Genomic DNA, 16,235 nt, shown 5'->3' with positions numbered 1-16,235 from the left:
GTTCAGACAACGAAACGATTCGAAAACGTTTACTTCCGGCCACGAACTTCTAACGTTACATCGAACGAGATTTCCGGCACCGTGACTTCCTGCCGCTTAACAAGTTCCGTGCCTTTTACAACTTTGAAGACGCTTACGAAACAACGAGCGCAAGAGAAAATAAAAGTCGATAATGCTATCTATAGCTGATGTGCTTATTTGTTGCACGGCCAAGTTTGTTTGATCGAGGGGAAAAATTTACGAGAGTAAATTCTTGGCACGTGCTATTCAAGCATGTTTAGATTAAAGATTTAGAATAGAGACGTTCCTCCTGCCTTGAAAATTTTTTTCGGAATAGTAAGAATCGGCAGGAAGAAATTTAAGGAATGCTTCGTCGCGCATTCTCGTTCCTTGTTAACCGTTTGATAACGAGGGATGAAAAACGTCATAGTCCCAGGATTATAATTCATTTTCTCTTGTTTGGACTACAATGCCCCGACACGAGCACGATTTGTCATTATAATTTAAAGGAAGATTAGACCGCTCTACGAGTACAGTATATTTTATCCCGTTTCGAGCACAATCTGCGACTCGTTGTCAAGGGAAAGGAGTTAAGTACTAGGTTGTCGACAACGTGGTACGCGAAATAAATGATTCTCACGAGTTGTGGGAACCTCTATACACGCATCCGACGCGATTCATTCGCCGTAAATTCAAAACCGCGCCTCTAAAGATCCTCTGGTTCCCTCTTAACTCGACGATAAATTTTCATGTCACGTCTTTATTTTCTTTTGTTCTACCACGAAATTACGCCTCCTCTTATTCCTCTGCGTCCATACTCTCGATCTCCTTCGTCCGTTCCTTCATCTTTCTTCTCCAATCGAGCCTGTTCATTTGATCGCCATTGTTGTTTCAGCCCACTTACCGGTATTATCCTCGCGATTACTTTTAATACGATTCAATCGCTATCGCTCCCCATTGTCCATCGATTCGCCCCGGGATCTCGTGCTGGAGACTTTTTAAACAACCAAACACGCCTTTTTATCTTTCGGAGCCGAGCTAGCTCGAGGTAAAACTTGTCACGACGATCGTGATCGCGAAAAGAGGGAAAAGATATATAACGGAACTCGACTTTAACATCCGTTTCGCGAACGCTGCTCTCGATAGTCGCACACGGAGGATCGAGCGGAAGACGATTCGCTTACTTCTAAACCGTGCAAAAATTTCAGCAATGTTTTCGCGTTCCAATTGAACGATATAGTCGGTAATAAATATTTATGGATGTCGTCGTTCCTAGAACTGCTCGAACACCTCACGTATTTTCTCTTCCACGTTTCTGGCCGGTTTACTTGGCCGCCTCCTCGTGGTCTCCCTTGTTCCTTTTCTTGCTTTTTTTTCATGCTCGACGTGTCTCTGTCACGGGTATTAACGTAACTGTAGTACCGAGCGAACCGTAATACGAGCACGCTTCTCCTCCTATGCGTTAGAATCTTCTGGTACACGTTAAGTCGCCAGGATTACGGATCCTTAGAGTAGGAAATTTACAGGGATTTGCCCAAAAGATAAGCGGCTTTAATTAATTCGAGCAACTTTACTCGAATTAAAACTTTCAACATTTTTTAATGCGCAACACAGAGGATTCACGTGTTCTATTTCTGTTTGAGAAGCAGCGCGTTACATCCACGCCTCGTGATTAACGGTTCGAAATGATGCTGTATCCGATGTGTCAGTTGCATAGCAACCAGTCCAATGTATTTAAATAAATCCATTTATAAACATTAGTTTTCCTACCACCTTATCATTTGCGGATAACTGTAACCAGGAGCGCGATACTTTATTTGCAAGAAAAATTGAATTCTTCCAGCAAATAAGAAAGCTGCATGCGAACGACGATTCATTCTGAACGCAGGCAGGAGAAACAAGTCCTCGGATAATTAGATATCCGATGTCGTTCTCCGTGGTTAGCTCGCTGGATTTTTTCTTCTCGCCCCATAAGAGTGGACAGGATCGGCTTCGTTTCCACATCCGTGGCGCATCGATCGGTTTATCGAGAACATCCACGATCCTCCGCGATATCGAGTCGTCGTCGATTCGTAACTCGTTCTAATCGTCCACGGACGACCGGGCAATTTCGCCGTCGTCCACTTTGTCGCGTTTATCGCGCACACGGAAGCGTTCTAAACTGATTCGCGCGAGTTACGATAAAACAATAACCGTGTTCGACGCTCGGCAATATGCAAGTTTTTATCATTTTATCCTGCCGGTGTACGTCCCGCGTATACACCGATCGATCGCCGTACTCGCTCAAGTGGCCATTAATTATTTCGATACACGGGTTCGTCGTTACAGCACTTGCGTTTAATCAAGTCGTTCGCTATTCATCGTTTCGTTCTCCGTCGCGCGCGTGTACAGGACGCGTCGAAAAAGCGCAAGCGAAATATTTCGGAGCGAATCGACTACACGCGTGTTTCGGTGACAGCCAGCGAGACGGGGAATTCGCGAACGAGACGACGTACTCGCGTGCATCTCGAGAATGTGGTGATAGCACAAGCTCGGATTCACCCCGATTACCTTTCGCGCCAACCCCAGCAATTTCGCCAACTTGCAAATCAACCGAGCACCGCTTCGAAAGTTTGCCCGACGGCAACGTCTGCGCGTCAAATTCTGATCCGCGCAACGTAAACCGATCCCCAGAAGCCTAGTCTCGTTATTTCCCAGTCACACCTCGTGCATGTACGCCCTTCGCAGCGAAAGGGTTAATCTTGACGAGCAATTGCGAAATACCCGTGTGCAACGCGTGCAGGGTGCACTGTACCGTGTCTCGAGGTCGGCCTATACGGATGACGAACCCGTACGCTGTACGGGTTCTGGCAGCTGGTTGGGTGCCAGCGAACGTCTATGCTTCCCGACGTTGTCCGCTGGCATTAGAACCAGGAAGATGCGCGAACAACCGGGGACGTCGTCTCTCTTTCCCTTCTATCTTATCGTGAAAATCGACTCCAACCTCTCGTTATCTCAACCCCCGTCGCTTCTTCCGGCTTCTACTCGAATCGATGATTACGCGTCGCTTCGTGGTTACACGCGGAAACGAGCGCGTAACGAACTGGTCTTCCCAACATTAGCTATTTCGCCTGGTTAGCTCGATTTTCTAGCTGAACATTTATCCAAGTTTTCTTCAAATGCGCTCGTAGATAGTAATTCACGTTCTAGGACTATGGCTTATTTGTCAGGCGTGTCAGTCAGAACTAATTAGAGCTACGATATTAACACTAAACCTACCGACACATAATGTGTACTCAATTTGAAATTAAAAAATAAATGAACAAACGACGAAACATGAATTAGTACACATATTTAGTCTTTATCTTGATGAAAATCAATGCTGATTTCAAGGAATGTACTTTATCAAAATGTGTACCTTATAATAAGAACCTTGTGAAGCGGTCATTTGACCGGTTTGGTAGTTTTAGTGTTAATACAGACAAAAAAATGTGAAATGTTATGTCAATATGTTATGCAATCGTTGAGTATGCAAATTATAATTGGACTTGAACTTCAAATACTAAAAATTCGAGTAAAATTGATCATGGCCGAAGTACGAGCGCGTCGCGAGTCTGACTCGTCAAAATAGTGCAAGGGGTTAAGATTAAACGAAAATCTTAATGTTTAACAAGCTACAGAGGAAAAGTTACATCGCGATGTACCATTAACACATTTTATACCGTAGTATGAAGTAGACGACGTCTTACAATTTTGAATGGATGAATAACGATCGTGCGACACGACGACGTTTCAATCTCCCCCTCGATGGAAGACAGACCGGTTAGCAAAACGTTTCACGCGTGTTTCGCATTCGTGGAGCGTTTTTTCGCGAGCGCCGCAAGAAGCGGAACAGTTAGGGAGCAGGTGCGAAGAGATGGCATGTAAATCGCGATTACGTTCGACGGTGAACGTAATGACGCGTGCACGCGACATTCTCGCTGACCCTCGTTCGCGTAATCAAGCCCCCATGAACCCTCTTTTTCTTCCCATAACAGACTGCTTGGAATTACGTCTCGTTACGAATTCAACCGCGTTGCTTTCGTAATACCTTTTTCCCTCTTCTCCGCTTTCGTTAACTGGAACAAGGAGCGGATTTTTGCTCGTTTCATTCGAGCTCGTGAACAGAATTTTATAACAGCTTGACAAATGCATTATAAACGCTATCGAAACATTCGCTTCCGAACAATGGAATTCGGATCTTTTTCCTCGGACAGAACTGTTCGATTTAATCAACCGCGTTCCATAAAAGTATTAGCACAGATAGAAGCACGTTTATCCAAGTTGAAAAATCTGCATACTCAGCTTATCGTACAACGCGCTCATCAGGCTTCGCTTGTACCTTCCAGAGGCCAACAGGAAGCAATCTTGCTACACGACTTCCGTGGAATCGTTCCATCATTCAACGAGCCTCTACACGCTAACAGTAACAAACGACTACGCATTTTAGACGTACAATACTCGATGCTTTTGTTGGTCGTTTCTCGTCCGATTCAAAGGCGTGGAAACGCTCGTGTGAACCAGTTATTTTCGCGAGTAGATTCTGCGACGTTAAGCAGGAACGGGCGATAACTCGGAATGCGGATAAACCGTGTTGTTCGAATATCCTCCGCTTTGGAGAAGCGTAGGCGCGTAAAGTCAACCGTTGGAATTGGACGGGTCAAGTTGCAACGATGCGCCACGCATCGTGGTGAGGTAATCCAATAAACTCATTGCCAGCTGTCGCGAACCTTGCTCGAGGCGATCGAGAAAGCCCTTACTCTTATTCGATTACGCGTCTCCTTTCCCTTAACTGAACGCAACAAACGATGTGCATAGTACATTTCTCTTATCATCGTTTTTCGCCAGATTTTATCGCGGTCGAGTACGAAAACGTTTAGGGCAACCCGAGCGCAAAACCATCTCCTTTTCCGACATCGCCATTTTCCCTGAGGAAGCGTACCATGCATCTTAGTATAGCGATGTCCATCGATACGATCACCTAATTAAAGAGAGACGCGCAACACGAGTATAAATACCAGGACGTTGCGCCATTGTTTGTTACGGTACCGTGCGGTGCTCTCGATCATTCGGGCCAACGAGAACAACTACGGCAAATCGTACGGTGTACGCTTAACATATCGTGTCCTGTGTCTTATAACAGCTGTCGTACGTGAGCAGCGTTTAATGAGAGGACCCGCGGTTTCCAGCGGCTACGATGTTACGCATGCAAGGTGCGTAAACCCGCGGGTTGACTCATCGAGCTGCTAACGGAGTAATCGCGGAAAAAACGCGTGGCTCGAGGATTCAACTGTCCATTCACGAGTCGTCGGGGAGGTGAAAAAAGTGTCGGTAAAAACGGGACGTAATCGAGGCACAACGATGATGGACTCGTACAAATTGTAGGCTGTGTTCGAGGAAAGAAAAGCAAGTTACGTCGGGAAGAAAGAGGAAGATGATCGTGAACGTCGCGGATAAATCAACTAACAGGATGTTCCGACGAAAGCTATTTCGTTCAAGGGGACATAAAGTTCGGAGTTTAAAAAAGATTTCGAGGAAAAGGTCGTTTTGTTCGGGAAAGATTCGTTAAGAAATTAGTCGAGTCGTTAAAGGAAGTAGTTAAGAAACGATAGCGTGGGAGAGGGTTTTCAGGTTTCCAGGAAGCTGAACGCGAGTCGAAGTTATTTCGATCCAGCCGTGAACGTGGGTCAACGTAACGAGACGATTTCCTAAACGCTTACGAGCTCGACCATTCCGCCAGTTATCTTTGTTGACTCCCTCGGCGCTAAGTACTTCGTTAACCCTTTCGGTAAAGCTTTTTTCCAGCAATCAAACGCTAGGCAATTAACTCGCAGATACAGCGCCAGGAATAACCAATTCATTAACTGTATCAACACGTTCACGCCACACGTTCTACGCTTTGCGCTACTTCAATCAGCGGACGTGTAAACAAGTCGCCGCAGCTTAAATGGTTGAATCTTCGCAAGAGATCGCTTCGCGAAAATACAGCGAGCCTCCGCTAATACAAAATCGAAGTTTCTCAAGGTTGAGAACAGCCGATACCACTCGGATCGCATGGCGATTACTCGCGAAAGAAAAAGCGGTTGCGTGCAACTAAGCCGACAGGAAAAACTATTTCTCCGCTCCGGAACGTGACGCATCGGCGATCAAACACGACGCGAATAAAAATACACGGTCGAGGAAAAAAGGGAAAAGAAATTCGCTCGGAGTCAGGTCTTTTGACGAGTTTTCGAACGAGTCAGCGATCGCGTTTCGCTATCGGGCGATCCGAGGAGCGCGCGATGCTCGCTTCAGCGATTTAATTCACCTCTCGCGACGCCTAATTTACGGTCGCGGAAGCGTACGGTACCGCGTGCTTCCCATAGCTAAGGTTCTATCTATAACGCTCTGCACGCGGAGCTCTCGGTTGCACGGAAAGGGCCGCGAAATATCTCTTTGGAATTGTTTCGCGCGACACCCGTGCCAACGCTTGGAATTCTCAATCGTGAACGTGTTCGCGAATTAACGTCGTCGTTTTGCCCGTCGACCGCTTCGAATAGCCGTTCTTTCGACGCAATTTTCGATTCCGGTTCCGTTAAATATCAACGAACCCGCCGGTTTTGCTCGTGTAAAATTATTTCAGGCCGATGGTATGCGCGAGGCGATTGGCAAAGATGCAACGGAGAGAGCGCTAAACGTAGCCCGGATCCACGTCAGATCTTTCTCGTCAAGGGCAAACATTTTGATCGATAGAGACGCGTTCGTCGCGAGGAAAAACGCCGGAGCCGAGCGAGCTGCGGCGCAAAATGGGTACACAACTTGCACCCACGTTGCCGCGCGAGAATGTAACGTGCATACGTCCATCGAGCGTTCTCGAGTTAAGTCATTCGCCAGAATTAGAACCTTACTGGCGAATGATGGACGTCCGCGTTTCAAATTCGATATATGCGCCGATTGCACAAGAGCGCTTCGTACAGCGAGTTCGAATGCAATCTTCGATTCGGATAAGGGAAATGGTCAGGTTTATGGGTCTTCTAACGAGAACGCTTTTAATTGCCTGCACTCTGACCGCCTGGAGCTCTTCTTTATTTTTATCTTATCGACACACGGTTCATAAATTGATCCTTTAAACGGTAAAATGATAACTGTTGCACTCGCAAACTTATTATGGTTAGAATTAGTTGGGAGGGAGATTGCGAGGAAACTTGTGATCTGATCGTATGTGCGCAAATTGTTACGTATTTTTCAATATCTATTCAGAGTATTTGAACGAGAATAATTTGCATTAATTATCGAGCTGTATCGGAGTAAGATCGATACGATTTGCATGTCATTAGATCGTGCGTAAGGTTATGGTTATTTAAAAATCCTAGAACGATTTAATAAAATATTATTTGCCGAAAGAGCATAAAGTTGCCAATGGTCAAAAATGCTGGCACGCCAAGTTTCATAAAGATAACGGTGTAAATGAACAGCGTAATATGTAGAACGTAAAATAAAACATCTTTTGCAGAAGGTGTGCCAATATTTTTCTGAATCGTTGCATTTCGAGTCGGCTTAGAAGAAAATCGAATAAAGTACATGTACATTCCAACATGCTTCGGAAATACTTGTTACGCGAATAAAAAGGATCTAAATACGTTACAATCTTTATTGACTCGATTAATTCCTGTAATTTTTCTCTGTTTCGAAAATGTTCGAATAGCAGTGCGCTAGTTGAAAGCTATTCTCTTAACCGATCGACGCCGCGCGTTCCATTCAAAAGTAATTTCTCGATGCAACTACTCGTTATTATTCTTTCTTTTACGGTTCATCCCACAGCGGCCTCCCTCTCCCTCGTTTTCTCTCGAGTTATTAACGAGATATACCTTCCATCGTGCTCTACGCTCTACAGCCGTGTTAACGACGCTACTGTACGCCTCAAGTGCCTTTCCCCTCGTTCCTTTGTTCCCTTTTATTATCGAGCCATCGAAATCGTTTCGTACGATTACTCGTCTGCGCTCACTTCCGTCTACGCGGATGACGCGATTACGTAAGCTGCTCTAGTCGCTTTTCGATCTAATTTTGAGCGCGGTTGCGTTCTTCGAAACTCGCCAGCCCACCTTCGCGAACGAGAATCACTGCGCACTCGATCTGTCGGCGGAAACGATTCTGACGTAAAAGGATAAATATTGCTACCGTTCAGATTCCACGTACGATAACGTCGGACGTCGCAACTATTTAGATACGCCTCGTCCGTCTTCCGAAAAAGGTGATCGATCATTAAGCCTTTCGGTACCGACAGAATCGAAGACTTAAATCTGAAGGAAACTAAAAAAATTTAATAAGGAAAGAATAAATGCCAAGTGTATTTCGCAAAGTGTTGCTAACAACGATAGACGCTAAAAGAGTTAAGCAAGAACGCAGGATTCGAAGGCGGTAAAGTAGCGAGAGTCACGAAAGGCACGCATTAGTTTACTGGAAAGGGCCCTGCGCGCGGCAACCCGTTCGGCCAAAGAAGCCCGTGCAGACCTGAAATAGCTGACGGTTTCGTATCGAACCGAGGATTACCACTTAATGAAAGTTAATGAGGAGTAGCGAGCGGAATAAGTCGGTCGATCGAGTTGCGCCCAAGTATGCGGCGATTAGGTACGAGGCAACGCGATGCAACGCAACAGGGGCAACGACACGACACGTCCCAAGTCGTCTCGTCTCCGAGACAGGATGGGCAGGATGCATCGAATTTCAAGCACTTAACACAAAGATCGCCACAACACTTTCCCCCGGTCGCTACCCTTCCTTCCTTCCTACCTACCGCTTCCTTGTTTCTGTTCATCGACTATCCCTGTCCGGCTTTCAGCATTGTCGCAACGTCGCTGACCCGTGAACCGATAGGTAGGATAGGTTAGCCGAGACTATCGAATTTCATTGTCACTGCACCCTCGAAAAGCAGCGTTCGATCGCGACAGGTGCGGCACGATTTACGGACAATCTCGTTCGATTCCCGTCCGGTTAACGAGCCGGAAGAAACTCCCTGTAAACGACTTCGTGTCGTGTCATTTAACCCTTTTCGGATACCTGGCGCCACACTTCCCGCTAAACGATTTTTCGGCTCGTGCCTCTAACGCGATACAGTCTCTTTAAGCGGCGATTCCATTGTGGAGGAAGGAGATAGATTTTCTGCTGTCAGATAAAGCTACTTGGAAGATGGACGAACACTCGTGAAATATCGCGGATAATCCCTCGGGGGCCGAATACTCGAAGTCGCGAGGAAAGTTAGCGAGTTAGGTTAGCGGTGTATACTTGGGAATGGTAGGATTTGCTAGGAAAGAAGTTTGGATCTAACAGTGGACGCTCGAAATATTGCTACGATATTTTTCTGTAGGATGCAAGTAGGAAAATTGATTTTAAGTTTGGTATACTAAAATCAGTTCAAGGGCATTTCTGACCATCTAGGCTGCCATACCCTTAAAAGCGATAGGTTCTAATTGGTATCTCCCTCTGAGCGACGAAGAGCAGGTTCAAATTACCACCTCTTAAAAGGGTAGTATTATACCCCGGAGCGGTGAGCCCAGCACCCTTTGTAACGACGACTAAAACGCGAAACTGAGCATGTAATAGTAGCCATTCGCAAGTTCCGTATTTATAAACAGAAGAAAAGGAGAAAGGCGCCACCGTCTGTGTTCTGAAACGCGTTGCATCCCTCGCGACGGTGACGGTCCCTTGATCGAAGAGGGAATGGTCGTAGGGTGGTCGGCTGGCTGTTTCGCGTGCACACGCACCACGGCAAAAGCAAAGAGGAAGAAATCGATACGACGCTTGCGCACTTGAAAAATTAACCCCGCTGGAATCGGCGTCGTTCATCCTACTACTCGTGCCTAGGGTTCTTCCCATACCCTCGCCAGCGAACCGTTTTCGTTATCGAAACGGAGGGCACCCCCGTCGCCACTAACTCACCGCGTTTTATTGCCATCCAAACGCTGCCGTTTCGGCGTCTGACTTCTGAAACGCTACCGGGCCAAATAGACGATATACTCTCGATCTTCTCGCCCGGTGTCGCCGGCCTCCTGACACACCAAACTTTAACCTACTGATTCTCTAGCAGCGGCTGACCCGGATATATTTTGGCTCGTGATCGAATTACGGCCTAGACAGACGTCCGATATCTTTCGGAGAACTATTCCTCTCCGCCCCGTAGAGACGAACTCGTAACTCGATAATAGACGATCGGAGGAGTTTGTTCAATTGGAACTATTTGCGCGAAAAAGTATTCGATCGCTTAACTCCGCCTCCGCGTCTCCTTGGAATTAATACGCGTAGCGGCGAAGCTCCACGATATAATAACCGCGACATTTCTTTGTTCCGAGTGCTCGAAGAAATGTCAGAGATATCATGCTAACGATGCGAGCTGTCCTTGAAAAAAGTCGATACGCTTTCGAGAGGATAAGCGATTCTGCCGGCGTTATCACGGCATTTGACTTAATATCGAAGAAGCGTGTACTTAACACCGCGACGAGTAGGTGCGCAACAAAGCAGTCGGATATGAAGTATCCGCAATGGAGCCGTTTCAAAGTGACCTACCGTGCATTGCGATTCTACGAACAGAAAAGACAATGAATTGATAACGCGAAAATTGCTCCTGTAGGAGACCGAAGCAATCTGGAGAGTGGTTTCGGAACGCAACTCGCGGAGGTACTTTTAAACGGGAAGGAAGAATTTTGAGAACGGGACCGTGTACGAGTCGGTTGCAGAGAATTAAGTAGCGAATAAAAGAGGACTACAAACAGATCGGAAGCGAGTTGCGAGCGTTCGCGTAGTTCCAAAGTCCGCATGCACCCGCTTTCATTCCGTTTACGCGTTCCTTTTATTTCCGTCGGGACTAGTTTTCATTTCCATCCTATAAAATCCCTAATAATCCTTACGGAAGCTCTCGGCTATAATTCTACTCATACGCTTTTCCGATATAAAGTTGCAAAACATATCGCCATCGCGGTATTAAAATCTATATATTGCCCACAGCTTCCTATATCACCGCCCCGCTTAGTGGACCGAGTAAAACGACCAATTTGAACTTGATAAAATGCTTGTTAAATGTCGTATGATTGACTCGTTAAAAAGCTATAATAAAAGAAGGTCCAGAGACGAATCGATGGAACGATCAACGAAACGGATTAGTCGATTCGCAAGTCATACTTTCATAGATAACGTAATTATGGATCGCGAGCATCGATGAATCCGATACAGGATACCGGATAAAATCGTCGTCTCGAAGATTGATTTCCCGTCGATGTCCGAACACGTCGGACCGGCTCCGATTCAACGAGCATATCCGACCAGTGGTTTTCGTTGTTTGTTCACGTGTAACGTGGCACAACTTGCCACAAGACTGTCGTTTTTGCTCGATAATTCTATTCGCACGAACAGCACGCGATCAACCGTTTCCTCGCGCGTAAACTTTCTTTTTCACGCTCTCGAATATACATATGTAACATCGATACTTTGGTTTCCACCGGGACTCTACAACTCATTTAGTATCGGAACGAGCTACCTGAATATTTCGATTACTCCTCTCGCGGATGTCCGCGATAATTATTTATCAAAACGTACTCCGCAAATGCGAAAACCGTGTCAAGACGTTATCGGCCGTTAAATAGATGCAGAGAGAACGACGCAACGAAACAGGGATTCGTGGAACGCGAAATCACGTAACAGATTTAAACGTATTACCTCCAGTAGTATCTGGAGCAACCTGTTTGAAAACATGGCCGCGTATTAGAAACGTCCCTGACTCGGGATGTAATTAGCTCGATAATAGTGTTTCCAGCTCTATGCATTTCAACCGAAAGCCGATTTGCTGATACGCCGAGGGAAAACGATCTCGACCATTATCTCTTTACATGCAGTAAAATCGGTCAAATTTTACTCTTATTTCAACGTCTGTGAATTTTCAATTTACTCTTCGAATGTGAAACCATTTCATATTCCGCGTATGAATACGCCTTATCTTTATCGAATAAATAACCGTGTAATTTTTCAATTAAACCATGATTAACCGTTCCGCGCGCTTTCTTGAACGTTGAGCGCGCACAAGTTTTAACTCGGAAATCGCTTGAAAATAAACGAACCGATACGAGCGAGTTGGCGAGAAAGTTTCTCGTCTCAGATTAAGCGCGAAACGGCTAAATTTATTCAACTTCGAGTCTCGTTACGCTTTGTATTAATGTTTCTACGTACACGTACGAGTTAGGTTATGCAATATTAAAGTGACATGACCAGTTCGAGCGTTGGATCGTGTTACATCGAGGGTACATGCAACGTGCCACGGTTACTTTTAAAACGCGATATCCAACAGAACTCATCGTGATCGTGAATCGTTCTCAAGGTGCGACGTTTTAAAGCTAAAAGCTAAATATTAGACTCGTCGCGTAACGAACGAGCATCATTCAGCATCGTCGTAATTACAGTTCTGAAACAAAAGGCTCCTTTACATCATGCCGCTTGTACACGGTACACGCGTCGTTTCGTTTGACAGTCACGTGTTGCGTATGTTGTTACGACATCGTTTATTGTCTCTTCTTATCGCTTCCGCATAAAATATTCACGTTCGACCGAACGTGAACGCGACGATATTTGAGTTCGTGCAGAGGCAGAAATCCGTGAAAACGATATCGTTAGAAGACGTCGAGACGATTGTACGCGCGATTCGAAATCGATAGGAAGAGTCGAAACGAGATAGTGGGCGAGATCAAAGATTGGAGAAAAAATGATTATCTCGATCGATCAGATGCAGACGCGATAACGATTTGAATAAAAAAGCAGACTCACCGATGGTAGTCGAGAGGTCGTCCTCGGGAACAGCTGATCCGGCTCGCTGGGTGAGTGTCGCTTTCGTTGAAGTTTCTTAATCGTGATGGGTTAACCTCCAAAAGTGGCTGCGCAATCGAATCGGCGGGGCGGAGATGTGTGATCGCATGGAACGCGCTACGCGTTACTTTTTTTGCGTGTCTCGGACGAGAGACTCAGAAAAGTCCTGTCGGATCCACGGTACCAGCGAAGGGTGGCCGTTGCGTCATATATCGTTGCCAGGCGAACGGGACGTAACCCAATTCGCGGCTGGCAGCTTCTGCTTCGGCCGTCTCTCGTCTCATTCTCTCTTCGTCCTCTCGATTCTCAGAACATTCACTCACAGCCAATTTGACGATATTCGCACGAGACACCGTGTGACTCACTGTAACATCCACCAACTAGTAAACACACCGCGTCGAAAAGTTAGTGGATCATCGAGCGACATTGCTTCCTCGATAGGGCGATTGATCTTGTCCGTATTTTTTTTTTTCGAGAAGAGATCGGCGCGAGCCGATGCTCTCGAATGCACTGTCGAACGCGTGTATTCGGCTAGTCCTCTGTTGCCACGAATTTCGATGATACTACCATCGAGCAAAAGGACGCGACAGGAAAAGCTATCGCGAGCGGTGGAAACGGCGGAACGAGAAAACGAAGCGCACCCCACACTCGCACCAGTGGAAATGATACTGCGGCTTAGCGAGACTCTATCCCGTACGTACTGTACATAAACGCTAGCGCGCAGACGCAGAACGATCCTGCCTGTCAACCACCGAAATCTGGTCGAGTCTTGTCATTCGTGTATCTTTCGTTCAAAATTATTTAATGAAACGACTAAATTAGTATTCTCTTTAACAACTATGTGTTTCGTGAAAAGAAATCATTGAAAATTTTTCATGCTTTTATTATTAACTTCTTGCATCTTTAACGTGTGATTTAGAAGTATTTGTACAGGTGGTAGAGTTTCGGTACATTTGTCTAAAAGTATTTCAGGATTTAAAATATATTACTAAGACGCTTCTGTAATTTACAGTGTTTTAAATATTAAATGTTTGCTTTTATTCTTTTCAAATATAAAAGTTGAATAACGCGAATGTTAAATCACGTTTTCGTTATACAATACATTATTATATTAAAATATAAATGCCAACTCTTTAACAACTACACGTTAATGTAGTATATAATATATATATATTACATTTTTGTTTTATCGTTTTTATGACTGTAATTCATACCAAGATCAAATTCGTTTAAATTGTTCTTTGATTTCCGAGTAACTTCAAATAAATATTATTAATGTGTACATGATTTATGGCTTACATAAGGCAGTTTCTCAAAAAATAATACAAATCCTACTCCTTCGATTATTCTCGTTAGTAGAGGATGTATAAAATACAATATTTCAAACTTTACAATTGCAACCATATAAAAGCGTTTTACACGCTGAATCACACAAACGCGAAGAACAATTAACTTTACATTCATTTATTTATTGTTCATCCTTATCCTTAGCTCCGTGTTTCAAAATTCGTGTAAACTCTATGTAGTCGAACATCGATCCTTTGATTGGTGCTTCGCGATACATTTCATCGACATCGTCGTCTGTGAATCTACAGATACGAAAAACAATAACGAGTTAGTTGCTTTTTCATTTTATCTTCAATTATATATTTTTTATTAAACCAATTACCTATCACCCATTGTTGTAAGTAATTCTCGAAGACGCTCTTCGTTTATATGGCCAGTATTTTCCTCGTCGAAACAACCAAAAGCATTTTTGATAACATCTTCCGGATCTGTACCCTGAAGTCTTTCACCGAACAAGGTTAAGAACATCGTAAAATTGATTGGTCCCGGAGCTTCGTTCATCATTGCCTCTAAATAGTCGTCAGTGGGATTTTTACCTAAATAAAATTTAAACATATTATGCACAATATCGTAAAAGAAGAAATTTCAAAACTGCGTCGATAAATTACCTAACGAAGCGAGCATGTCATGGAGATCTTCCTTATCGATGAAACCGTCATGATTCTGATCGATCATGTTAAAAGCTTCCTTAAATTCAGCAATTTGAGCTTGATCAAACATCGCAAAGACGTTTGATGTCGCGCGTTGGGCGCGCTTCTTTGTCGTTGCACGACGTCCAGCTGTTTTGCGCGAAGACATGGTTGTATTCTGTAATCAGAAACATAAATCGTTTTCTAATTATATACATAAAACACATACGAAAACTCCTTAATTTTTTTAAAAGTTTGCTGGGTAACAAAAATATACGGTATCATTAAAGGATACCTATTGTAACGACGAATACTTACTAAGTTCACCGTTATCGAGCTACTATTTATTTTTGGATAATTAAGCCAGGGAATCAGGATAAAAATAAGATCGTCTACGTGGTTGTTCAATAAAGAGGACATCACACTCTACGTACACTCGTATCTTTGTGCAAATGCTTGCTCATCGTTCCGTACAATAAAACTATATTTTACCGAACAATATAACACAAAAATAGCAGGAATGTTTAAACAAGCGTTACACTTTTTGAAATAGGTATCACTCCATGCATCGTCGATTTATTCTATCATCCACTTTAAAAATAAATAGTTAATATGATACTAAACTTACTTCTTGAAATTTATTTATAAATGTTATTTTACGAGCCTTTGTTTTAAAACTTCTGCTTTGCTATATTTGTACTGTGTACGTACAGGCTATATTTGACTTTTGCAAAACTTCCTTCAAAATCATTCGACACTTCGTAAACTCATTGGAATACGTGATACAATGAGTTTAAGTAATAAAAAACGAAAATAAACGTGCAATTTAAACAAATCAACGAGAAAAATATCCCTTTCGATACAATAACAATGGCCGCCTTAGTAAGCAAGAGAACTGCTGTCAAATATTTCACGTTGTTCAGACAGTCCCTCGGACAATTGAATCAATGACTAAAAAGCGTCGCATTGATATATTAAAATAAGTACACAAATATTCAACAAACCTGATAAATATAAGCTTCCAAATAGCAAAATCACGAGATACAGAACAGGACAGACACTCGTGCACCACTGTGACTCACGTTACGCGTCACTCTATGCTTATTCACCACACCCGGATAGGTGCGCCATCTGGCGAAAGATCCCAAATGCAGTGCACCAACCTTTTCTAGTCATGCTAAAAAAAATTAGGCCATGAAAAAAAAGTTCTTTTTATTACCAGAGCCGCCCCTAAAAACCGAGAAATGGGGCACTCACCCCAAATCCTACTTTAAAAAATATTCACATTCTCATAATATAAAATTTACTTCACAACTTTTTTGAAACAGATTTTTATTATAGCGATGTTTTCTCTTATCATTTATATAGAATTTAGCTATTTACAGGGACGGTCTACTTGTAATGATCGATTCTTTCAAC

The 16,235-nt window shown here is 44.0% G+C and overlaps 2 protein-coding genes across 6 annotated transcripts in view; both read right to left on the bottom strand.

Moving 5' to 3' along the window:
• The window catches only part of LOC100880587 (uncharacterized), a 40,528-nt gene extending 27,045 nt beyond the window's left edge, over nucleotides 1-13,483 (bottom strand). For 4 of the 5 annotated variants that reach the window (XM_076529899.1, XM_076529902.1, XM_076529900.1 and 1 more), the window contains exon 1: nucleotides 12,802-13,480. The gene's annotated coding sequence lies outside the window, so the exon portion shown is untranslated. Of the gene's footprint in view, nucleotides 1-12,801 lie in introns of all 5 variants that reach the window. The other variant, XM_076529903.1, reaches the window with a different exon arrangement.
• Nucleotides 13,484-13,707: 224 nt separating this feature from the next.
• On the bottom strand, nucleotides 13,708-14,994 carry sqh (myosin regulatory light chain sqh). Its single transcript, XM_003708013.3, has 3 exons — nucleotides 14,796-14,994; nucleotides 14,510-14,723; nucleotides 13,708-14,429 (listed from the first exon to the last, which is right to left on the bottom strand). The coding sequence occupies exons 1-3, from the start codon at nucleotides 14,983-14,985 to the stop codon at nucleotides 14,309-14,311; spliced, it is 525 nt and encodes a 174-aa protein (XP_003708061.1). The 5' UTR covers nucleotides 14,986-14,994; the 3' UTR covers nucleotides 13,708-14,308.
• Nucleotides 14,995-16,235: the final 1,241 nt, after the last annotated feature.

Source organism: Megachile rotundata, chromosome 3 (assembly GCF_050947335.1).
Source record: "Megachile rotundata isolate GNS110a chromosome 3, iyMegRotu1, whole genome shotgun sequence".
Taxonomy (NCBI): domain Eukaryota; kingdom Metazoa; phylum Arthropoda; class Insecta; order Hymenoptera; family Megachilidae; genus Megachile; species Megachile rotundata.
The sequence above is the reverse complement of the archived record's forward strand: the minus strand, read 5'-3'. Positions and strand labels throughout refer to the sequence as shown.

Coding starts and splice junctions, on each gene's coding strand:
- sqh (XM_003708013.3), bottom strand. CDS start 14,985: ATGTCTTCGCGCAAAACAGCTGGACGTCGTGCAACGACAAAGAAGCGC. Junction 14,724..14,795: donor TGACATGCTCGCTTCGTTAG/GTAATTTATCGA, acceptor AATTTTATTTAG/GTAAAAATCCCACTGACGAC. Junction 14,430..14,509: donor CTTACAACAATGGGTGATAG/GTAATTGGTTTA, acceptor TCGTATCTGTAG/ATTCACAGACGACGATGTCG.